Source organism: Ambystoma mexicanum, chromosome 4p, assembly GCF_040938575.1.
Source record: "Ambystoma mexicanum isolate Mex_15411 chromosome 4p, UKY_AmexF1_1, whole genome shotgun sequence".
Classification (NCBI taxonomy): domain Eukaryota; kingdom Metazoa; phylum Chordata; class Amphibia; order Caudata; family Ambystomatidae; genus Ambystoma; species Ambystoma mexicanum.
This window is the reverse complement of record NC_090927.1, coordinates 226,208,153-226,234,461: the sequence shown is the minus strand read 5'-3', so window position 1 is coordinate 226,234,461 and position 26,309 is coordinate 226,208,153. Positions and strand designations below refer to the sequence as shown.

Sequence of the window (26,309 nt, the reverse complement as noted above, 5' to 3'; positions counted from 1 at the left end):
CTAGGGCGTTCTTGGGGGCGTAACTGGCGCTGCTGCAGGGTCGCTGCGCCACTCTGCGCCACGGCTGGTTTTGGAGGCTAAAATCCATGAATACGCTGTGCGCGGAAATCGATTTTAGCGCACGCGGCTGGCGCAGACATTCGCACACGCACACTGTGTGCGCCACTTTTGTGCGAAGTTCTATGAATTACCCTGTTAATTGTTTTCGGTGGTAATATCGTGCATTGAGGCTTCGTATATATGTTTGTTTATAGTGTGGTTTTATACCACTGATGTTAAATGATATTTCAAATAACTGGCTCGCAGAAGTGCCCTATGGCCTCCGGGTGTAAGCGCTTTACAATTGAAAAAATAATAATATATATGTTTGCGTTGTGTTGCAATGGTTACCATAGCACAATAAAAAAATTAGATTTTGGAGCATTCCAGTGAGTGTTTTTTGTTATGTGTTCCGTTGCCTCGATTCTCAGTCGTGACTGGCAACCGCGCTGAAAGGCGTGGACCGACCGATCGCTTCCTAGAACCACTTGTTATCTGAAAACAAACCCGCCCCTTCAATTCCCCATCGAAAAAAAGAGAGACACGGCATTTTTCTCTCGAGCAGGGTTGCAGTTTAACGATGAGCAGCGGGATTAGTGTACAGCGAGCGCACGTGGTGAGCTATAGTTTGTTTTTCCCAAAGCACACAGGAGTGCGTTCTCTCCTTTCAGTCAGAATTTCACCTAAAAGCACTTCTGTCGTTAAACCATAACAGTTCAAGGATGGCTTTCGTTCAGTAACCTACTACCCGCTCACTGACTTTATATTAAAGTACGGAATGGGAGACTATTGTGGGTGGTCTTTGCGGCAAAGCGGTGCGTTTTCTGACTAAAAGACCGGTTAAATATAAGGGCAAAAGAGGGCTGACTGGAAAGCGGCGTTTTCGCGGACATTCTGAAGGCAAGGCAGGGAGTAACTGGCGGCGAGGGAGGAGGCGGGAGAGGCGCGAGCATGCGCACTACTGCCCCAGCGCAGCCACACGCCCAGAAGTATTGCATGGGCTGCCTGATGTTTTCGCCTCATGCTGGGCAGCCGGCCAAGCCCTCCCCAGAAACAGCAACAGGCGGCTGCTGGTGCTGCTGCTGCTGCGTCCAGGGTATCCAAGGCTACTGCGCCGTGTACTCGAGGCTCCCTGCCCATCCCATCCTCGGGCCAGGGTGAGTACTGCGCGGGGGGCTTTGCACTCTGTGCCCACAGATGTGGGGCGGGCAGAACAATGCTATATAAAGGGGCGGGCGGGGGGGGGGGGGTGGATAAAAGAGGGGAGGGGGTACCTGCGCTTCCACCGGGAGTGGAAGGGGTACAGTTCCTTGTGAATCCAGTACTTCTTGTCTCCAAACTGCACGCAGGTTGCCAAGGTTCACCGTATTCGAAAGTTGGGGAAGCATCTGAAAAAATATTTTTAATTTCAAACAGAGACGGAGGATTTACGCTCTTATAATCCCGAGTAGGCATCGTAAATGTCTCAGCCGCCACCTCTCTCTCACCGGGTCCGCTGCCATGAAAAGGCTGTCCCAACTTGAACTTTGCATTAAAACGAATCGGTGTGAAGCAGTCATTTGGGGGACCAATGGCCGGATAGCAATATCATTGTTTTGTTGGAAATGAGTGTAAAATGCTGGGCAGATCTTCCAACTGATGTTCGAAAAAAAAACTCTGCGGTCTAATCTGGATAAAAACATGTGATTCGAGGTTCTTATAAACTTTATGAGAACCTAGACAAAGCCAATAAGAAACAGGAGTTGTTCTTGCATACGCTACTGTTTCCGGTTGGTGGAGCTTTGACAACTTATTTTTTTAGCTTAGGCTCACACAGTGCTTGATTTGTGGGGGCATTTGCCAGGGCTCAACCCTGGTACTTATTTATGAGCCCTGGCACTTATTATTTCAGACTCAGTTGGACTATGATGTGGTGTTTTGGCAACTTTATTATTTTACCCGTCTGTTAGTCAGTAGTAGCCACAGAACAAGCAACGAAAGTGTGCATTGGCCATAGATCTCTGCACCCTGGGCTGTCTCATTGTAATTCATGAACCTGAGGAACTGCATTGACTTGGCAGTGCTAGACATCAGTTTTCATGAATAACAATGAATTGGAAGGTGACAATGCTAGGTGCCCATGCTGGTCATTTCCACACACTGCTTCAGTCAAGCTGCATGACATTGCTGCAACTCTGCTGCTGCAAAACTGGAAGCACTGCCACTGCAGGGTGGCTTAACAAGAGGACAGCATGAAGCGCCAACACCAGGGCATATTTACCATAGGAGGAAAGCATGTTGGCTCTGTTTTCTGTGGCTAGACAGTCAATACGTTCCACTTGTCAACTTAAGAATCCCATCAAAATGTTAAAGATGATTATGTGTTTAAAGAAGCACTTAAACATGTGTCTAATTTCAAGATAGAAATAGTATCAGTGCGCTAGATAGGATTTGTTAAAGTTGGGAGTAAAATGATTTGTATAGGAGTAAATATGGGAGTAAAAATGTAAGGCCAATTTCCAAGGGGAGTAATTTATAAACAGGGCACAAATATGTATAAACTGTAAAACGGAAATATTTTTTCAATCATTATTTCTTTACGCCTGGTTATTCATGCAATTAAAAAGAATCAGGTTTACTTCTTCCCATCAGGCTGTAATAAAACTAGTTTCTTCCAGTAATACTACGTGTAGTACTGGCCCAAACATAACCATTGAGCTTTGTGGGTGAAAGCTATTTTTTGTTGGCAGTATTTTTACTCCGTCTTAATTTTTGGGCAGTATTTGCCTATTTTTAACAGGTAAAAGTGCCCGATACACCCCTTATCTGTAGGGATGACGAGTATGTTATGTTATTTTGTGTTACGTTGATTGGTATTTGTAAATCACATTTCTACCATAGTCCGTGAATCCATGCACCCCAATGAGCCTTTGTGAATTGTAGCTTTAACCCCAAATATGTTGACACTGTGGAGTACAGCTCTGGTTGGTGGTAACAGTGGCGGGGAGTTGCCCACACGGATGTGTCGCAAGCATACTAGAAAGAATTCGGGCCCTGGCACTTATTTTTTTTTTTACAAATTAAGCACTGCTGATACGCACACGTGAGATACTCCATATTAGAGGACTAAGTGTAAATAATGTGTGTAGGTTTTGTCACAGAAGTGTTGAACCTCTTAGCCACGTTCTTATATATTGTCCGGACCTGAAATCCAAAAGAATCGAGACTTTTAGGGAATGTGTCTATGACATTGAGTATCTGAATACAGAAGGTTTTTGGAGTAGAATTTTATTGGGTCAACCAAAATCGGTGCTTATAAAGGTGACGTTCATAAGAGTTGTAAATATGAATAATTAATTTTAAACTCTGATGTTTATTAGCTATATATTTATAACAAATATTTTAATACTTTCTCGATGTCTGTTTTAGAATTGTATTTGTAAAAATGTTTGTTTTTCTTTTTCGCTTTTTTAAATTCTTGTTTTCTATGATTCATATGTTTTTTATGTTTGTAATAAGCCATGTACAAAATAAAAATAAAATGAGTTTCGAGTGTACATACTCGACACGTGTTTAGGTTGTATTTTGTTCTTAGTGTCCCTCTGGTGTAGTGTAAATGTTTTATGAAGTACAGATTTTTATGTGGTGCACACCACGTCATGTTGTATGGACATTTCAAGTATAATACAATGTTTTCTACATGAATTGCTCAGTATTTGTATTATCCAAGACAATGGTACTCATTGCATTACCGCTTGACTTCTGTGATTACTGCCCCAATTACTTACCGGTAATCTTCACATTAGTCCAAGACTTCCTCGTCCCATTCTTCACATATGAGGGCCGATGCCCTCGGGCAGAGCCTTTCCAAGCCAAACTTCTTTTTGTCATGCTTGAATTTTGTGCACTGCCTGGGCCATATAATTCCTGTCTGTCACAGACATTTACTGTTTTGTTTGTTTGTCCTTGGATAGATCATTCAAAAGCGGCCCAAGAAGAGATTTGCGCAGCAGTCTCGAGGGGTTTAGTGTTGGGGAGGTGGCCTACAGAGCAGATGTGCCCACCAAAGGGAGATCATGTTGTGGAGCGGGTGCAGAACCTGGGTATGGTTTGGTGCTGTTGGGCAGCGGTTGACTGCTCGAGGAGGACGGCGCAGTCAGGCTGCAGGTACATGGACACGCAGACTAATGACCCTTTGCCAAGCAATGAGAGCGCCTGTGTCGGCTAAACTAAGTTTGGTAAGTTGCACTGTTCGCTGAAGATTACGGCTGTTTAAATGGCTGTTCACTGAATACCTGCCTGCATTATGCCTGCCACCATTGAAAGGGGACGCCTTGGGTCCACAAACCGACACAGAAAGCACAAATATAGCGTATAAATAACCTATTCCTGCCCCCACCCCAGTCATTGAGATTCCATGGGACTGGATCCAGGCCACGTTGGAAACGATGGTGGATCTGGATTGGCAAAATGTTTTCCCCAACCTCTGGAGGAAGATGAACCTTTCCGCAAGAAACCCGTTCCGAAGGAAGGACTGGAGGTGCCCTTGGGGAACCAGGAGGAGGACTTTGCTGAAGCGGGTGGCAAGTACATACTCAGGAATATAATGGCAGAGACTATGGAATATGTATGCAACAATCTGGACATTCGAGAGGAGGAGTCTTCCACATACGTGAATGCAAACATTAAATAGTGGAAGACCCCTCCCAAAACAAGTATTCCAGTGCTCCCTGAAATTCTTGAAGCCCTAAACAAGGAATGGTTGGAGCCAGATAAGGCAAAGGTGCCCAGGTTCCTCATGAAATGTTACCCCATAAAGAATTTTGAGAGGGACTATCCTGCTACCATTAAGATTAACTTGGTTCTTCCTACTTTCTCAGGGCAGCCAGCAGTATCCTCAGAAGATGCAGCTCCGGCTGATCTTGTAGACAAAAAGGGGGAATCAGCATTAAAGCAGGTTTATGCTTCCACTCATTTTGCTATTAGAGCATCTATTTATGCCACATATGGAACAAAGACCCTGTTATTGGATTTTTAGGCCGTTCGGAAGGTGGTTAGAGAATGTTTCTGACTGTTCGGAAAGACTTGCCATGATGGAAAGACAGGTTTAGCTGTTGTCAGATATCGACTGTGATTCACTTAGACCAGCTGCTTTGCCATCAGCGGCCACAGTGGGTGCAGGGCATCAGTTTTGGTTGAGATTCCTGAAGGTGGATGAAGCTCAAAAAGCATCCCTGCTATGGCTGCCATTTCTGGGTCAAAGGTTATTCAGACAGAAGTGGGGGGGTTATTAAAACAATCCAGGATGATAGTAAATTGTCCCTTTCGGTCTGGCCTGACAACCATTTGGTTGGAAGACTCCCTTGAGATTTCCGCAAGCTCCCTCCATGCCAAGACATCAGATGAGTATGGTCAAATGTAGAAGGGCTGTGGTTCTAAACGCCAACAGAACTCCTAAGCCCAGCCTGCGTCCTGTCTGTGGGAGATGCCTCAACCAGCTCCAGATTGGAGGCAGAATCAAGGATTATTCAGCCAATGGTGTGCCTCCATCTCTGATCAATGAGTCCTGTGCATCAGTCAGAGGTGGGGGACTATAGGATAGACTTGATATGATATGATATGGCATTTATAACGCGCCTCTACACAAGTGTTTCAAGGCCTGTTTTAAGGCGCGACTTCTTGACAAAACCACTGTCACCAGTACTAATGTGCATGCAAATCCCATTACTGCTACCAACAAGGGTGGCTCTTGTCCGAGGTGTAAAGGAATTGGTGAAGAAAGGGGCACAGGTAAAAGTTCCCCTGGAAGAGAGAAACAGTGAGTGTCACTTAGTTTAATTCCTGATGCTGAAAACATCTGGCGAGTTCAAACCATCTGGCGGGTAACATCCTATCCTAAACTTGAAACACCTCAACTGTTAGATCCAGCTTACCACGTTTTAGATGCAGTCAGTGCATTGAATCTGCAGTATCCTAAAACAAGGGGAGTTTATGGCCACCATCGATTTAAGAGATGCCTACTTTCAAATCCCTATTTCTGCCTGTCACCAGCAGTTTCTGTGGTTCTGGCTGGGAGATGATTGGATCCGGTTTGTGATTCTTCTGTTCAGGCTGAAGACGGCTGCTTGAGTATTTACAAAGGTGCTCTCTCCCATGGTAGGCCTATTGGAATGGGATAGCAGCCCGTCCGTACATCAGCGACTATTTAATTTGATAAATATGAGCTTTTTTTTGTTTACTTTATTTTTTTAAAATTATTGTTCTGTTTTCTTGGTTCCTTGTATGTTGTCTTGAGGGTGCCTGGCATCATTGTGATTCAGGGCTTGTGCCCGTTGGACGCTGCTGATTTATTTTCTTGCTGAATGTACCTGTCAGTACAGTCCTTCCTCTCTGCCTTCGACAGGAGGGAGGGGAGTGGCCTTAGCGATACCATGTGTCCTTATAGTTGGAAGCTTTCCCAGAAGCAAAGCAGACTGGTGCAGCAGGGTTGTGCTGAAGTAATGTCTTAGTCCGGACCGCCTGTGCTCATCGGAGCTCAGGACGGGCCATGGGCGGATATTGAGGTTGATATTGTTAATCAACTGGCTCACCTCTATAGGCCCCATGCCTATCCCGGTACCCCTGGTTAAAAACCTGGGGCGAAGGTCTCAGCTTTTTCCCCATGGCAGCACAGACTGGTGCTGTTTTCCAGTCGGGACCTTTTCAGCTAAAGATTCTGCGAAAAACTGTTTTCTCCCTCTGCACGCTCCTGTAGTCGCTGCATTGGTTTTGAGTCGCATTGACTACTGCAATTCCTTGTATCTAGCGCAGCCTATTTGATTAAGCGCCTTCAGATTTTGCAGAATTCTGCAGCCCGGCGGGCTACGGGATCCCCTTTCAGGAGCCATATCTCCCCCTTTCTCCACTCCTTGCATTGGCTCCCTGTGGCTAAGCAAGTTCAATTCAAATCTCTCTGCTTAGTTCATTGTGCCTTTTTTGGTGTTGGGGCAGAATAGTTATAGCTTAAATTCCCTCTTACAGGCTGGACTGCTCTGTGATCACAAGAAGTGCACCTTATCCCAGTTCCGAGATTTAGATTTTCGCGGTTTGGAGGGCAGTCTTTCTCTGTTGCTGCAGCTAAGCTTTGTAACGCTCTCCCTCTGGTCTTCCATTGTACCCAGGATCATTTGCTGTTCCGACGCTCAATTAAAATTTTACTTTTTTGTCTGGGCTTGTTTGCTGTCTTGAGTTTCCTAGCACCAAGATGCCTTTAGGTATATGTTTCGCTTTATAAATTGGATAACATAACATAATGTACACACACTGATTAGTCCTTCAACCCCTATTCCATGTTAACTTTTCCATAGTTTATAGTTCCCATAGTCCTTTTGGCTACTGTGAGGAATTAATGGTGGCAACAAGTAAGACAGACACAAGTGATCACAGTTCAAGGGTGTTTATTGAACAATGAATGCTGTATGCAGGTTGGAAAAACGCCTATTCTAAACCTAACTCTAGGATGGGAGCAAGCGTCGACCATCAAATGAAAAATATGGCAGTCATAGTGGCGTTGTGTCAAAATAACAAGGCCTATACTAAGACACTATTGCCGAACCTCACAACTAATACAAAAAAAGGGCTGTGGGATAGTTCTCAAGAAAAGAAAGAAGTGTTCACAAATAATATGTCAGGATGCGGTAGCTTGAGTCTCCCTGGCCCACGTTTTGGACACAGGGTAAGATGGGAGCTTGGAGCATAGTACAGTCTCAGGCTTCTCCAGCATGAGACGACAGATCTAATGGCAGCTTTCAGGACCGTCGATGGCCACGTCTCGTCTCACTTGAAAGTCTCTTGCCTTCGAGGGCCTGGCATGTTCAGCTAACAAAAACAAAAGTTCATTTAACAAAGTTTGTTTCCCATATTTGCTGTGTGATGGGTTCACCATTGGTCCCCTCTTCTGGGCGCTGACCCCTCTCAATTGTTTATCACAGTTTCACATAGGGTGATGGCTTCACCCCTGGGTCCCCCACCTCTGGGCTCTGACACTTCTTGTATCGTATTCCACTAATCTTATGTGTTTTTATTCCAAACACGCTGTTTCTTGGGACATTAGACTTTGCCCCTCTTGGGATTTGCTTCCCTTGTTTCTTCTCACTGCAGGATTCACTCCCCTTTCTTTCACTTAGTTTGTAGATCAAAGTCTTTCAATTGTACAGGGATTTTGCGTGACCCTCAGTATGAACATTTTGACATATTGCTCTGGCTCTCTTATGGCCTTTTGGTATCTGAAGTTTTTCTCATATGGGGCTCGACCAGAGTCTCTCGAGTTAGCACCCATGTGGTGCCGGTTTCCCTCTGCAGCTGGTCTCCCCTTCAGTACTTCTTACAGTTCTTTAGACAGTTCCTTGAACTTGGTTCAATGTTGCCCCTTTGCTATTCTCACTCAACACAGCCTGGTTCTTATCATTTTCCCTTTCGACTCACCAGCTGTGATGTACCGCTTGGCTTTTCTTCCTGATCGGATTCAAGGCTGGTACCATGGTCGCAGGAGCTTCCGTCGCTCCTGCTTGTCGGCTTAGGCTTGCCCCGTGTACCGTTGACATCTGCTGCAAGACATTTGTGCTATTGTTTGCGGTTTTAGGCTTTCTTCCAGAAAGGTTCCACGGGTCTGGGACGAAAAGGGCAAGGTCACTTCTCTCCTCGCCATCTTCTCGATTCCTGCCACCTTTCTCCTTCTGTTGAACTGCCGCGCCTAATCAGCCGTCTCGTGGTGCTGTCTGCCGTGTCTTTTACTACAGCTTTCCACTCCTGCCAGGAATACCTCTTTAGGTGCGCAAAGAAAACCTCTTGATATCCTGGTTTACCCTCCTGCCAGGAATGTCTCTGTAACTGAAAACTTCCTTCCACTTAAGTTATCATACAACCACATTTCTTAAATGACACCCCATGCTGATTTCAGTGATCACTTGCATGAACTTCCGCAATGCAGACATGCCATATATGAGGTGTTGTTCAATGTCTGTCTGTCAACCTTTTCAATTTCTCTTTTCTCTTGCCAATGCTTGTTTCAGATTTCCCTCAACTGACATCTCAGGTCAGGAGATCTGCACAACTTCTGTCTCTCTCACAATGTCTCTTGACTTATGGCAGTGCTGGTTCCAGGTTGCCCCCAACTGACATCCCATGTGAGGATGTTTACCTTCCTCTCCCAATTTCTACCAGCTTATGGCAATGCTGGTTCTAGGTTTCCCCCAACTGACATCTCATGTTAGATGAATTGTACCATGTTTGCCTTTTAATTTGTTTCGGGTGGTTTTCAAACTGGTCCTTTACATATTCTTCATCATTCTCGCACTTCCCGGGCCCCTCTCCCTTACAGGCCTACTCACTGGTACGGCGTGCTGCTGTTGCCTGAGTATGTTGCAGGGCCAGCTTTCCCGTCTGAGCAGAGTCTTCTCGGTTTCCTGTGTTTGTCTCTGCTTCCTTCGCTGATGTAACCTGCATGGCTTTGCATGGCCTTGTCTCCCCTTCCTCCGCTGCGCTTTGCTCATCATTCCTGCACTGACGTCTTTCCTCTCTAGTTCGGTGTACCGCCACTCTGCTGCAGGTGAACGTTTACCGCTCGCTCTGTGGTTCCTCCTCTCTGGACTGTGTGCTCCCGGTCTCGCTTCTCGCTGCACATACTCTGCTGCCTCTCTCCTTGCCTCCTTGCTGCCCCAGCTGGAAGCAATATTCGATTTTAAATGGCCTGCACAGCCAATCTGGCTCTGAACAACTAGCCTGCACTTCATATTCAAAGTCACATTTCTTCCACATTAACTCCCTGTTCTTTGTCTCACCACCCCAGTGATTCTGGCATTTTCCGCACAATGTGGTTTTAAACACTTGCTCGAATAGTGATTTTTAGAGTTAGAAGTTATGTGAGCATTATGTGTAGTAATGTTTGGTCCAGAACTCTATAACTCCCGATATAACTCTTTATAATGAATGGATAGTGAATGTGACTTATGCATATCTGAGGGGTAACTTTTATTCTGCTGGGGAGTTTTTCTATACAGAAGGGTTTGGGTTTTAACATGAGAACGTGGGAGCGACTGGAAAAGTGACCACATGCCATCAGATATTTAGGGATTATGGCATCTTCCTCTTCACATAGAGAAGAATACTGCATCCCTCCTGCAGAGGTCATCACATTTCCCCGACAGCCATTTTCTCCCATATGATTCCCCCCTCATAATCCCGTCCCCCATGGTCAGGATGAGGTAGCAGCTGCCTTCCCCTGGCCACATGGGAGGAGACTTTATGCTGGGATCAGTGATGACCTTGTAGGATTCATCACAATATGGCATCTAGAGTCTATGTACATTGAAATCTTCTTTACTTTGGACAAATTACTTAATATCATTCCTTTGAAACATACCATACAAACATTTTCAAACTCCACCTTTTAAAGGCACTTCCCAGAGAATTGGGTGTAATATTTTAGTTTTCGTGCCACTTTGTAAGCATAGAAAGGAATTATGTCAATGCTAGTCTCATTGGGAGATCATGATATATACTCAGCATAGTGCTGTTCACCTCTGAAACATAAACATTTGGTGGGTTTGTTTATTTGCCCTTCTCATCCACAAGACATCTCTGAGCTCTGCTCTAGATAGGATTTTGGAGTGAGAGTATTTTACTCCCAATTTTTAGAATTGGAGAGTAAATCCAATTTGAAGAGAGTAAAAATGAGTTTCCCTCTTCGCAACAGAGTAAAAAGTGCCTGACAGCTATCCAATTTGTGCGTAAAATTAAAACTTTGTTAAAAAACGTTAGTGACAAAACAGCTGTATTTCAAAGTGGTTCTAAATAATTTATTGCACCAGTGGAAAACATTTTCCCCACACAAGAACCCTGTAGATGCATACTACCCAGCTTCATCTTCATGATACTTGGGCACAAACAATGTTAAGAGCTACTACAGATGGCAGCTATTTACATCGGGTGATTCATAATTCAGTCCCTCCCTCTACCAGCATTCACTCTCCCTCTCGGGCCTACCGTTGCTGCCTGGCACTACCTGCTTGACAGCCACTCAATTTATTTGCCCTATCTCTCCTTCTTTTTGCTACTCTGATTCCCCTGTCTCTCATTTTCTGACGCTGTGCCTCTCACCCTTAAGTATTGCTATGCCACGTTTTGCGGTCTGTTTCTCTGTCACCCTTCCTCTCCCATCTCAACATTCTATTGTTGCTGTTTCCCTCCTATATCTCGCTGTATCGGTTGATATAACTCATTTTCCTCTCTTATGTCATTACTCAGGCTATATCTGTTTTTTCATGTTCTCGTTGTGGTTGCTACTCCTTTTGATGATCTTTCTTGCACTGTCTCTTATGTTATTTGCCTGCCCTTCTGTAGTCTTACTTTTCTATTTCCATCTCTCCCCACCTGTTGTTGATCTGTGGTTTATTTTACTGTCTCTAAATGTCTCTTTTGCTCAGCTTCTATCCCTCACTCCTATTGTGTGTTTGTCCTATTATTAACTCTGTTTCAATTCTCACTTTTTTTGTTGCCCTATCATTTAGCTTACTGCTCTCTTCATGTTGCTCGAATTTCTGTTTTGGATTTACCTTCACCCACATCCCTCCCACACCTTTGTTCTCCTGTATTGCTTAGGTTCAGAGTTGCTCTTACTCACCTGTTTTTCAGTTTGTATTGTAACATAGCACCATAAAATATCCAAAAAGCTGAAATTGCCTTTTCTATTGGAAAATCTAGTGCCGCTTTACCATTGGGTGCTCTTTTGTAGATGTGTGCAACCCTCATTTTGGCCTTTAGGCTGGGAATTAAGATGCCCATATAAGCTGTGTGTTCTGAGCCACTACAAGCATAGCAGCCCTGACGAGTTGTGTTCTGAGCAATCACAGGTATAGCAGCCCTGATGAATTGTGTGTTCTGAGCCATTACACGTAGAGCATCCCCGTTGACATTTGTGTCTTCTGAATCACTGAACATCTAGTAGTCCTTTTGATAAGCCAAAAGTTAAGTCAACTCTGTTAAAATTGAATATTACCTGCATCATAAACGCACACCTCTAATGCACACTCATTAACTCATCTATCATCAGGATTTGAACAGGTTACACAATAATCTCTGCAGCAGGGTTATTGACCCACTGAGCTGTCTTTCCCAGCAGGCCGTTGACACTGAAAGGCACATAGGGTTAGGGCACTGGCAGTTCCATGTGAGGCTTGCCTGACATAAATGGCTTGTCAAAAGCGCTAAGCCTGTTTGAACTACCCTACACGAGTCAGGAGATTCATAATGAGGCTTTGAAATGTGCTAGAGTTTTGGCAGTGGGACTCAGTAATCGGACATGGGAGAAGCAGAAGTTTTGAAAAGTGCAAGACCGAGTAGAAGTTATTGAAGTATATTACAGCAATGCCATCTTCTCACAGTGTCTGCCAGTGTGCATCACCCCAGCTCAGCAAGTTGGTAGAAAAAGCTCAGGCACTGTTCTTGCTCAGTACTTTAGTTTGCTGAAGAAAATGCCAACATGTTTGTACTTTGTCATTACAGCAGCTCTGTTATGAAATCCAGGTACTGTAGCAAAACCTAGATGTCCTGTTAAAGAAATGTGGGCATGATGTCTTGTTGAGAGGTAACAGTACAATCTGTACCACTGAAAATATATACAGTACTCCTTCTATCTGTATCCATTATACCTGCTTGCGTGGGTGGTCAGAAAGGGAGTTAAAGTTCAGACCACATGCCTAGCTATTTGTTGTTCAAACGATGTCTAGTGACCTTTCATGCCCACAAACAAAGGCAATCTTAAGACAAAAAAAGACATCTTCACATAGAACACCCAAACAAATTTCCTTCTCACAAAAGCCAAAGAACTGCTTGCTGGGTGTCTCTTTTAAAACATCAAGAGATCAATAAGCAAAAGCCATTTAATGCAATTAATGTGCTTCTGTGATGAAAAGAAAGCAAAGCATAAAATGTCCATGCTGGTGCAACTGCCCAGCCTCCATTAAAGCGGATTAAGACTGAGAAAAATGAAGCAGAACTACATCCCTTGTTTAAGACAATTTTAATTTGACATAATATTACATCAAAGTGAAAAGCATGTTCATGATTGAAGATACTTTAATAACACTGTAACCTACAAAGTGCAAGCAGTTCAACAAAGTTAACAAAACACAAATGCCCTTTGATATTAATCAGAGTATTATCTTGATAGAATCATCAATAGAGGAGAGTGTTAAATAAATTAAACAGACCAGGACGCATCCAAGTTTCTTCTTTGGATTGCTAAATTAAAGAGTGGATTTGCAAACTGCTGCTAGCCAGCCTGTCACCAGTGAGCTCCATGATTTATGGGGGTGCTGCCATAAATAGCCTGTGTAAGTGGTACACAAGGAATAATTAAAAGAGCTGTATCGACAAGATTTCTGTGCGTAAAAAGGCCTAATACGCACCTAACCTTGAGGGCTGTCTCTGAGAGTTAGGCCCACAATAGTATGATCCATAACTGCATATGATCTATCTGTTATTCCCTGGGACTATTGTAAAATAATCATAAATCTAGACTGGAAATCCCAGCCCTCCCTTCTCCAGGGGCCATTTCATTAGTCTTGTGATAATTCTTGGTTCCTTTAACATATACAGGATGATGTCAATCATTTCACAGTCCAGGACACAGGAAGTCTGTGGCTGCACATGCAGACCCTTACATAGATATAGTAAGCAAGGTAAGAATATAATTTCGACAGTTTCTTACTGGCCTAGCCAGGAGATCAGTACATTGTTTCAGTGCAGTATCTAGTTTTGTTTTGTTGTAGTAAATGTGTATGTTTGCCAAACATATCGCATGCACTGTCTTTGTGATTTTTACCCATAGGTGATTCATTTTAAGCAGTTTACTCGATTTTGATAGAGGCTACCTACTTTATGTGGAGCTTGGAATAGATTTAGTATGTCAGACTTGTTAATGTTGATCTTTTTTTCAATATATGTTTTTGGTACATTTATTACACCCTCACGTTTTATTTGATATACTCAGTAGGAGATACGTTTCCTAGTCCTCGTTTATACAATGAAAAACAACTGATCCTCTCCCCCCTTCTTGATATTGGAGACTACACAGGATCCTCTAATCTACTGGCAACGTTAATTGAGTAGACATAGGTGGATTAAGAGTTATGTAGCTTATTTACAATTTTACAAAAAAGTATTAACTCTAAAGAAGTTAAATATGTATGGGAGTCAGTCCAAATGTCTCTTATCTTGCAACGGACTGGGCATAAAATGGAGAAAACACATTCTAGGGTGTGTATATGAATCATACCGTTCAGCAATTCCATATATGTAGATGTAGGCTTCCTCAAACAATTTATGGCTATTCGTTTGCAGGCAACATATAGTGCCAATAAAATTAATTTATTATTGTATGAGTTACTTTCAGTAAACCATCCTAATCAACATCCAATCTGGGTGAGTGTTATTGATTTGTTCACTATTTCACTTGTAGCTAAATATATCTGACCAATACCTTTGAATTGGAGCACAGAACCAAGAGAGGGCTAGGAAATCCACCCCTCTCCCCTTGGTTACATCTGGGAGATTGCTCAGACTTAGATGGGTCTATTCTGTGCAATTTACCAGGTGTATAATATAGTTGATGCATGTATTTCTAGTGTATCATACATAATTTAGGTCTTCAAGATATATGGATGCAAGAAAACAAATAGCTTGCCACTGTTCACCATATGTGGTTATCTGTAGACCTGATATCCATTTTTCACATGCAACAATCTAAAGGGTCAGTCTATAAGTCTGCAATTGCGTATACAGTCTTGATATCGTCTGTACAGTTGTTTTCTGCAGTAACCACTGATTGGTTCATTGTGTTGACCTGAGGATGTCTTGGGAAGTCTGGCCATTTCGTCCTCAATATGGCTGTCATCTGTGCTAATGTAATATCATGTTTGCTGAGTAATTCATTCGCAATGGTTTGTAGTAAAATAATGACCGAACAGGAAATTCATTTTGCCTCCCAACGTCTTTGAATATCTGTATTGAATGCAGCCTTCAACCCCAGAGACCTCCAAATATGCAACTCTGAGGAGTGGGGGGAAAGGGAGTAAACAAGAGCCTATCAACCATGATGGCACCCTACCGTTTCCAGGTCCAGTATGTGCAAGCAGGGGCATCAACCCCTGTGTTATAAGATATTTATCAGGAAACATTCTTTTCAGAGAATAGTTTGATGACTATGACAGAGTCATCACTGTTTCCCCAGCAGTGACCTCTTCCCATGTGGCCAGGGGACGGCAGCCGGTACCTGATCCTGACCTTGGGGGTGGCTGTATGAGGGAGGGTCACATGGGGGTAGACAACCTCTGGGGAGATATCCTGACTTGATTGGGTGAGACGCGGTATCCCTCTTTCCTCTTTCAGGATGAATCCCCCATTTGTAACAATCTAATGGCCCAATGTGGTGCCTTCTGTAGGGGAGGCATGGTATCACAACTATGACACTGAGCCTCATTATGATACTGGCGGTACACGGCTGGTGCCGGTATAATTTTTCTTCCGGCGCCTGCGAATGGGCAATTACCGGGTCATTACAGCCTTGCCGGACCCAGTATTTGCCCATTCGCGGGCGCCGGAAAATATTCTTCCCCATTCGCAATGACCCCTATAGGGCTCAATGGGAATGGGGAGGTCTGATGCACCGGCACCCTTCATGAATGGTAACGGTGCATCTGATGAGTTGTGCTCGCGGGTTCTGCTCTGCCCGCCAGCGCGTAGTTTGCCGGTCCGGTAGTAACGGCGCTGCTAGCTTACCGGCGCCGTTACTACCGGACGGGCAAACTCCTAATGAGGTCCACTGACACAATAGGTACAATTTGTAAAACCTTTATTGAAGTTGTTAGGATTGAAATATAACTAAGATGGGAGTCGTCTCGACCATCAAACGATAAACAAATAAGTCCTAGTGGAGTCCATCAAATCACAATGGCTCATGCTAACAAAACCTAACGGCGGCCCTATCTCTTGTGCAAAGAGTAGATAAAGGAGAAATGTATGCTAAGGAAAAATCAGTGTTCAAAAGAAGAATAAATGTGGTTGAATCCTCCCCACATTACACCACATGGAGCAATGCGGTCCCTGCAGGCAGGAAAACACACTGTGGCTCGGGTTTCCAGCACAATACACAGTTCCAAAACGTGGATCGAGGCCCGTCTGCCCATTCACGTTAAAATCTCTCTTTTCAGACTTCTAAGTAATGTTTCAACAACAAGTTCACGTAGGCCCCATCTGTCGGGCTCAGTCCTCTTCAAAACATAGGTCACATGGGTCTCGCTCTGTGAGGATCAGTCCTTTCTCCTCAAAGTTCACATAGGTCCCCCTCAGTCGTGCTCAGACCGCTTTCGGATGTCTACGACTTTCGAATGTGCGTGGCTTTCTTTATAGACCTCTGCAGGACCACTTGGACTCAAAGTTACAGGTTCAACTTTCACTCTCTCCTTCTCTAGGAGTTAATGTAGCTTAACTCACTTTTGCAGTTCATTCGCTTTATCGTTACAAACAATGCACCTTTCACAGAGACTTTCGAGTGGGCTACTTCCTTTCGCCGGACCACTCCATTACTCAGTATTGCTGATTCCACAGCGGTCCTTACTTCAAAAGTTCATTCACAGGTCTGCCTTTCTTCGCGTCTCATCCACATGCATGCAGCCTTCACTTGCGATAGAATGTTGGCACTTTAAACTTTAACACACACCAGTCTATCAGGTCGCTTGCCAACGCACCGGCTGTTTGCGTTTCTTTCTTGGTTTTACGGTTTCCAATTCACGAGTCAAGGTTAGTTCCGCAGGCTCGGCCTCGCCTACTCAACTCTGCCGCTCACCCGGGAGGGTTGCTGGTGTACTTGGAACACAATGCAATCTTCACTTGGGGGATCTGGCCTTCTCCACGTGTCTTTCATGGTCTGTCGGAGGCAACAACCTCCAGTAGGAAATACTTGGTCCGTTGCTCTGCTCTAGTAGGTGTGCCCTCTTCCCGGAAGTTCTGGTTGTACTCGTGTTCCACATTGCTCACAGTGTGTCTTTAGGAGTTCCCTTTTATTTGTGTGAGGAGAACTAACTGGTATCGGTGTATGCACTTAGTGTAAAGTGCCTGACTTTGCCTGACCCGATTAACGGGACAGCGCACTCCCATTGGTTGGCAGGCCTTTTAAATCGGCCAACCAAGTCCCCCCTTGCCATGACAGCCCCCTCAGCCAAGGACCAGAGGCTTTGCCATTCCCTGCGTTGCCCGTCACATTCCTTGATTGTGTACCCATCCGCGCCCCTCTATCCCTGCTTGCTACTTCCGCCCCCTCGCCACCTCCATCGCAGCATCGCTCACGCTTCGCCTCCCTTACCTGCGTGGTCCCTCGCAATCCCGCGATCGCGTGTGCTCTAGCGCCCTCTCGATCCTCGGCCCCACACTCCCCCTTTGCTCTTCCTCACTGACTGCCCTATTCATATTGTTTCGCTTTGTGTTCTGCTGCATTCTTCCTTCTTCTAGGTTTATATTTGTCAGCTGCATTGTTCTTTTGTATATTATTCTGAGTTCTGCTGTGCTCCACCCTCCTCTAGTTTCTCTTTTTAATGACTGCTCTGTTCCTGATGCACTGGTAACTTGATTTGCTTACCGGACTGCCTTGTTTTCTGCCTGCTCTGCCATCTGAGCTCTTGTCTACTTAGTCAATCGTCCACTATATCTTATCCCTTTCTGTCTCGTCTGCTTGCACCCCTTCTTGGTTCCTCCCCTAGTGTCCCCCCCCCAACTTTTCCCCTCCACCCCTCTTCCTCTCTCCTCTTCCCCCACCTACGCTATGGTGCTTTCTGTTTCTCCTATCTTTTCAAACTGCTTCTCTATCGACTATCTGGCTCTCCTCACTAAGTCTGGTAGGAAGAAGTTCAAAAAGGATATCCTGGTCTCCAACCCAGGCCTCCCCATCGCTGACACCTATACCAGTGCTTCCTGCAGTCAGACCCTCACCGACATCCTCTTTGTCGTTACCTCGCCAGAACGATTAACTCTTCATATGGTCTCTGTGCTCTCTCCTTTCTCTTCTTCTCCCATTAATGGTGGCACCCGGTGGGAGGCCCTCCTGACCCCCTTCCACTCCTCTAAGGTCATCATTAATGTTTACCTGAATGTCACCGTCTTGGTCCAAGGCCCTAAGGCCAACCTTCTCCTCTTTGCTAGATGCTTCCCGCGCCTCCTCCTTGGCTACCTTGCCGTCCTCCCTTCTCTCCCTTCTTTGGCTTCCTTGCTTCCCCTCTCTGCCTCCTCCTTGGCTACCTTGCCCTCTCCTCCTTCCACTTCTGCCCCGGGTCTCCTTCTAAACCTCAGCAGGGCATACCTCTGATTTGTACCCCTCCCCGGAACTCTTTCAAGGTTGGCAACCTTCTTCATATTGCGACTCTCAACTCTTGCTCAGCTGTCAAACACTCCTCTGACATCTGCCGCCTCCGGGAAGAACATGATCTTGACGTCCTCGGTTTCACCGAGACATGGTCCATGGCCAGCTCTGTCACAAGCTTTTGACACTCTCTTCCCTGATGACTACAAGATCCTCTCCATGCCCAGATCCAATCGTTCCAGAGGGAGTGTAGCTTTGATCTTCCCAGAGTGGATTCCTGCCTCTGTCATTCCTATGGGGGCCTATTCTTCTTTCGAATGCCTTGTCTGCAGGCTCTCTGTCTCTCCTGGCCACTCTTACCTTGGCTACTATCTTTCGGCCACCTGGTCAGATAACATCCTTCCTCTCTGAGTGGGCGGACCTCTCCTCTTCCCTCCTGTCCTCAACCACTCATCTCCTCCTTCTTGGAGACTTTAACACCACCTGGATGCTTCCTGTCCCTCCTCTGGACTTTTTCACAGCCTCTGTGACTCTCTCTTTCTATTCTCCCCTCTGGCCGACTCACTCTGCAGGGCACACTCTGGATGTTCTGATCTTCTTACACCTCCCCCTCCCTATCCCCTCTCACGACCCCTCTCTCCTGGAGTGATCACATTCTCCTTTCCTCCCATCTCTCCCTCTCTACCCCTTAGGCCACGCCAACTCCAGCACTGCCACCTACCTTCTCGGTCATCCGACCAATGAACCGTTTGTCAGTTGAGGCTTTCGCTGCCACTTTCTCGGCTTCTCCTCCTCCTCTGGCTGACTCACATCCTGACGTAGTCCTTTCCATGCTCCACTTTTCTGTCTCTGATATTCCTGATGTTTTGGCCTTGTCATGATCTACTTGAAGCCCAAAGCCAAGTGCAACTTCTGGTATGACTCTGACCTTGTCACCCTTAAACGCAAGTGCAGGATGGCTGAGAGGAAATGGCTAGATTCTTGTGCATCCTCTGACAAATGGGCCTGCTGCCTGCTCCAAAGGCAATACTGGCTCTCTATCTGCACTAAAAAGACAGCGCACATCCAAGCCCGTGCCTCTGCAGCATCTAACAACTCGACCAAACTCATTAAAATCTGCAAGGAGCTGGCCAATCCTGCTGCAGTCTCTACCTTGCCTGTCCCCTCCCCGGCCCTCTGCATGGCCCTGGCTTCTCATTTCTAAAACCCAAGACATCCTGTCCACCCTCTCATCCTATCCTCCTCCTCCCTCTACCTCCGGGCCTCCTGTGGCCAACTCTCCTCCCTCTTTCTCTTCGTTTCCTTTGTTCTCCCCTGACAAGGTTTCTAGACAAGTCCGATCTATGAAAGTTTTGTCAAAACAGATTCTCCCCTGTTCTTCCAAAACCATCAAGCACCACATTGACACCTTCGCTTCAGCCCTGGCTGACTTCTGCAACAACTTCTTTGCCACTGGAGCCTTCCCTTCCCCCCTGAAACACTCTCCTGTTCATCCTATTCTCAGGAAACCCTCAGCCGACTCCTCCTGCCTGGCTAACTATCGCCCGATCCCCTCACTCCTTTCCTGAGCAAACTCCTGGAAAAGCTGCCCATCTCCCAGATAATCTTCACACTGCATCTGTTGGTTGTCTCCATGACCATCAGTCTGGCTTCAGAGCAGCCAGAAGCACTGGAACCGTTCTCTTGAACATCCGTGAAGACCTGCACTTTAACCTTGATTCTAATCTCCCCTCTGTCCTCATCTTACTCAATCTCTCTTCTGCCTTAGACACGGTCAACAATGCCATCGTGCTCAATAGTCTCTGTGATAACCTGGGTATCACCTATCAGGCCCTGGCCTGGCTGACCTCGTTCCTCTCTGATCGACCCTCCCAGGTCCAACTTGGGTCCTTCCTTTCCTTTATCTCACTCTTTACCTGCGGTGTTCCCCAGGGGTCTAACCTCTCTCCCTGGCTGTTCAACCAATACCTGGCACTTCTCGCCCACCGCATTGCTGCTCTCTGCTCCAACTTTCAGTGCTATGCGGATGCCAATCCGCTCATTTTCAGGCTCCCCTTTGCCACCTCTTCTCCTTCTCTCATCTCTGACTGTCTGTCTGCTATCCAGGAGTGGTGTGCTGCCAACGATCTCTGCCTTAATGCTACACCTGCACCCTTTTTTCCTATAATTCTCTGGCCGGCCTCCCTTGGCCCTCTTACTGCTCCCACCTAAGAACCTTGGGGTAATTTTCGACTTCACACTCTCCTTTTCTCCTCACATCTCTGATGTCCCAAAGAAGTCAAACTACCAACTGCACCTCCTCGGAGGTTTTCTTCCTTTCCTCTCCTTCCCACAGAAGCTCACTGTCTCTAGAGCTCTGGTTCTCCCTAGGCTGGACTACTGCAACAGCCACTTTCTAAATCTGCCTGCTTCTACTCTCCACCCTCTGCAACTCATCGAGAGCAGGACTGCAAGACTTGTCCTTGTCCTCAAGCCCAGGGAACGTATCTGTCCAGCACTGAAATCTCTGCATTGGCTCCCAGTAGCTGCAAAGATTAAGTTCAAGACCCTCTGCATTGTCCACAAGGCCTTCTGGGGCCTGGGTCCTCAATACCTCCAACTCTCGCTTTGTAAATACCTTCCTACTCGAGCTCTTCGTTACTCCACCTCCAGCTCCCTCAGGGTCAGTCGCTTCTCCAAGCAACCAGTTGGTGGGAGATCTCTTTCTTCGGCTGGGCCTCCCTTTGGAACAGCTTCCCTGCCTCTCCGAAACTTGAGGAGAACCGTCTGCAGTTCCGGAAGCACCTCAAGACCTTCTTCTTTGCTTCTGCCTTCTCTCTTCCTCTCCCCTGCTGATTTCCTGTCTGATACTGCACTGGTCACCTGGCTACCCTCTGATTTCGGGACCAGGTCACCCAGTTGCACACCCGCACTGCCTCCCGGCAGCCCTTGCACTTCGGTCTGTATCCGTAACCGTATAGTCCCCCTATCTGCACTTTTGGACACCTGCTGTCGGCGCTTACCCTTGCACCTGCCACCTTCTGGCCGCACTTCTTGTTATTGTTTTGATCCCATATACAGCACTGCCCCCTCCCCATTCCCCTGGCACTTTTCCCCTCCCTCCTCCCCTGCACTTGCACAATCTCAATGTCACTTGGCCTAGTAAGATCGTTGTCTCTGTCCTCTCTCCGTTCCCACTTCCTTGCCTCATCGTGCCTTGAAACACTTGTGTATATGCGCGTTACAATTGCCATATCCTATGATATCATGCCCAGTACGATGTGAGAGAGTTAGTCTGGTTGCTCTCAGTCGCCCTCTTCCTCGGCCCAGTGTTTGTGAAAAAAGGGGATGGGGGTAGTTGGGACTTGGGAAAATCCTAAAGAATAGGATGGTGGTAGATGAACAAAAAAGGGGGTAATACTGCATCTCACCATTGGTTTTCTCACCCCCCCATTCCCCGAAGACTCCTCACCCAGGTGATCCTCCGGCACTGGTGTCTACCCCTGTGCCTTGGCCACCTGAGAGGTAGATCCCTGGGGGCTAGCGGGTGAGACACTCTGGTTTCTCACAGAATATATACACATATATCGCCATCTAGCATCCTCAAGGTCCGACCCAATTTCCCCTGGCCACTGTGATCTACATGTTAGCACCTTCCTAGGGACCAGAATCCGCGGCATGCACTAGATAGTTGAAACCACTCTGCCAGCATTTGCTGAGTTAACCAGGTATTTCAGGAGTTCACACGTCTGCAGCTCCTCCGGGAACCCCGTGAGCCATGCCTTAAAAGCTTCACATAGCCTGAAATATTGAAATGCGAGACCAAACCGCCACCCCCACCCCCAATTTAGCCCTTGCTAGCTCCATCAGGACACAAAAGAATCTTCTATGTAAAAATCAAACATATTATTGATACCCAAGTCTGAGCACTCACCCCTAATAACCCCATCACACGTTGGAGCAATACATTGGATATCCCACACCTCCAACTCCGGGGTGTACGGGCATTGCACCCGCAGTTTTGAACACAGGTAGCACCATTGTGAATAGTGCATGGAACCGGCTTGAAAAAGCAGCTGTCCGAGACCTTCATTGATACCAGAGTGCCCTGCAAAGAGTGTGGGCCTTACTGATGGCCATTCTACCCGCCCATGAGGATATGGCAGTGAACCCGGCTTTCAGTATGACAAAAATGAGACCTGTGTTGCCAGGTGATAGAGTTCCACACCGGGTACGTTCAGGCCACCCTGTTCCCAAGAACCAGTAAGTACTTCCCACCGAATCCTAGGGGTGTTTGGGCCACACACCAGATTCAGAAGCAATGTCTGCAAATCCTTGAAGAATTGCGACCCAGGCCAGACCAGAATGTTTAAAAATAAAAGCAACGGCTCTCCTGGAAAGGAGACGAACACTTAGGAGCTCGGCAGTCGAACCTCCGCCAAACTCCGCCAAACTCCACAGCTCGGGCAATACGTCATCGTTTGATAGAGATCAGCTGTGGTGTGCGGAACACCGGAACCTCCATATCAACGGCGGCAGCTGTACTCCTCACCTGCCATTGAATCCTTCCAAGGTCCAGTCGCACACCCCAGGAACTCCCAGTGCTAGTCCCACAGAGAGACTCCTGTAGCCTCAGATAAATACTTGTAGATATCAGCAAGGCCATACCATAGGAAGTCTGTGATTCTGGAAAAAAGGCTACACCTCCCATATACCCCTGACAGAATTTCAGGATACCGTTTTTTGGAAGTCTGGCTCAGAAAGGAAATAGACGCCAGTGGAACACATGAGTTCCGACCAAGAAGTTTAAAAGAACACAAGAAGACCAAATGGCCACTACATAACAGACTGTTGTTATATGAAAATTAACCCCTGAAGAATTTCCTTGTGTAAATCGATATAGGAAAGAAACATGTTGGGTAGTGTGGATTGTAGAATGAGAGGATGTATGGATGACATGAGTATGAATGAATAGAACATTTAAAGTGGGGATATTCGAGCACCCAGGGAAGAAATGAGAGGACATAAAAAACAAACTAAGAACTGAAATTCTGTCCTCTATTGATGAACTATTTGTGAGTAAAAATAGGTATTAGATAGCAGAGTGTTATGTAGGTCTTTGTTTCGTGGTCAATGAGGCCAAAAATAGAGAAAAATGTGCAATAATTGATCTTAGATAAAAGTGCAGTAATCTGTATTATAAGAAATTGTGATTGTATGTTTTAGTGATGTTTTTATTGAGAGTAAATAAATTGATATTTTTGATAAAAAAAACTGTTTGGAATTAATATGTTGTGATATAATGAACTAAACAGCATGCATAAGTGAGTCAGAAAAAGGTACTGGAGAAGCAAGGGACCCTTTAAGCATTAGTGTGGTTTCTACTAGTTTTTTGATGTGTTGAGGGTTGTCTTAAAGAGGTCCAGAAAAATATTCCCTCTAGTCTCTCAAAGTGTTATATAAAAATAGATAAAGCAATGGAGGGAGAATCACCATTTCAATAATAGCCACCTTTGCCATAAGGGAGATAGGTAGCGTAGCCCACCGCTGAATCATCTTCTGCAACAGCTCCAGGTAAACTCCATGATTATCCTTCAAGAGGTGTGGCCGCACCCTTTTAATATCAACCCCTAGATATTTGATGTGTAGCTGTTCCAAGCGGAACCCTCCTAATCCAATCAGGCGCCTAGTCGCTTCATTCATGGGCAAACAATATAGACTTGGACCAATTAACACGCAAACCTGATATGTTGCCAAAAGATTCCACCTACTCTGACAGGGGTTTCATTTTCTTCTCAGGGTCCTTCACACATCCGATCACATCATCAGCATACACGGAAATCAATTCCCTGACCACTCCCAATTCCAACCCCCTGTGCTTATGCAACGATCGTAATCGAACTGCCAATTGTTCCATGGCCACAGAAAACAGCAGCGGGGACAGCGGGCATCCCTGCTGTGTGCCACACTCCAAAGGAAATTATTCTGAGCACCTACCGAGAAGTCCAATCCGCGCCGTCACTCCTGGATATAAAATCTTAAACACTCTCAATATTGTGAGGTGGGAGTCCGATCCTTCTCAGTACCCCTAACAGATACTCCCACGCTACCGAATCAAAAGCTTTTTCCATGTCCAATAACGCCCCCACAGCCTGCACCTCAGGGTCTATCTGTGCTAGAATAGCAACCAACCTCCTCAAATTCAATGCAGTACAGCGCCCAGGGATAAACACAGACTGGTCAAGATGTACTATTGATGAAAAGAACAGAAGCAGCCAGTCGGCAAGTATTTTTGCAAATATTTTCATATCCAGATTAATTAGGGAGAACGGCCTGTAGGAGGCGCACTCCAAGGGAAGCTTGGCCAGCTTCAAAAGCAACGTGATAACGCCATCCCGCATTGTCTGGGTAGCGTCCCAACCTGTAGCGCCTCCTGCCACACCTAAAGTAAATATCGTTCCAGAGCCTTTGAGGTTGGCAACGCCCTAATTGCCTTCAAAATCTCTTCAACCGAAATCGGGGCCCCCAATATGTCCTTAGCACCCTCATCCAAGCAAGCCACTCCTGCATCTACTAAACGGGCCTGCATAAGTTCTGGGTCAACCTGTCCCTGAGCCAAATACAAATTCTCTCTCATTCCTCGCCCTCAGAACTGGAATATCTGTTTGGCCCCTTATCCCCTCACACCAACGTGGCTAAGTACCTCTCAGGCCTACCATCCTCCCCATAACGGTGTGCTAGCTGTGGATCAGCCAAGAACCTCACCTCCCTCTCTGCTTCAGCCCGAAACAAGTCCAGCTTCTGCCGTACTTAGGCCAAGCTGTCCCGCGTCCCACCATCATCGCTTCCACACATTAGGACTTTCAATTCAGCTTCTAGGTTCTAAAGTCTTTTCCTAATTTCTTTGAGAACCCCGTTCTCAAGCGGGAATACAGCGCCCCCATGAAAGACCATAAAGGTTTCCAGAAGAATCCGAGCCGAGGACACCGACCCCTCATTTGTCTCGAATAAAAAGGATGAAATAATCTCAGTCATCTAACTCCGATAAACCACATCTGACAGCGCTTGCCCCTTAAACCGCAATGCAGCCTATTAATCAGCAGGTCCGACTGCCAAAACTGCCACTAAATCAGGGAGTGATCAGAAAGCGCACTCGAGAGTATCAAGCAGCTATCGGTATTGTGGACCCCGTCCTGTCCCACCCAAATATAGTCTATTCGTGATCGCATGTCGTGGACCAATGACTAGAACAAAAAAATCTTGGTGACCAGGGTGTATAGTCCTCCACAGGTCAACCAAGCCAAGGTCCTCCATCGACCCGTGTATCACCCTGGTTGCCAGTGACAGAGACCGAGCCCCAAGCGACGAACTGTCCAATTCTGAATGTAAAATCATATTGTACCCCCCTGCTACAATCAGCTGTGTATCTACATACTCCATACATTTTGACCAAAGTGAGTTGTACAGCCCAGGATTATCGATGTTTGGATCATATATAGTGACCTTTTACTGTGCTAGAACCCCAGAAACAATCTCCCACCGCCCTTCCGGGTCGCTATCTGACCTCTCGGTCCAAAACCCCAGTGATTTGCGGATAACCATGAGAACCCCTCGAGAGTACAAGGAGAATGAAGCATAGGCACGGGCAGCCACCCATGATTTAGCAAACACCCCATTCAACCCGCCCCCTCCCACCAGGTGCGTCTCCTGCAGCATAAGGATTCTGGCCCCATCCCACTCCCCATATGCCTGTACCTTGCGCATTTTGGCATGATTGTTAAGTCCCTGCACATTCCAACTAAGGAGGGTCCACAGGTCACGCCCGCACCTCTAGTCACCGTACCAGCCGCACACAGTTCACTGACTTTGGAGATGAAAAACCACCAAGTTTTTGGCTTTTTATGGGCAAATCCCATCCCTATAT

The 26,309-nt window shown here is 46.1% G+C and overlaps 1 protein-coding gene across 2 annotated transcripts in view; it reads left to right on the top strand.

The window, feature by feature from the left end:
- The first annotated feature begins 1,031 nt into the window (after positions 1-1,031).
- PAQR8 (progestin and adipoQ receptor family member 8) overlaps positions 1,032-26,309 on the top strand; it is a 524,720-nt gene continuing 499,442 nt past the window's right edge. The window contains exon 1 of one of the 2 annotated variants that reach the window (XM_069605744.1): positions 1,032-1,196. In XM_069605744.1, the coding sequence (XP_069461845.1) occupies positions 1,036-1,196 (161 nt within the window). In that variant the 5' untranslated portion in view covers positions 1,032-1,035. The remainder of the gene's footprint in view (positions 1,197-26,309) is intronic. The other variant, XR_011260371.1, reaches the window with a different exon arrangement.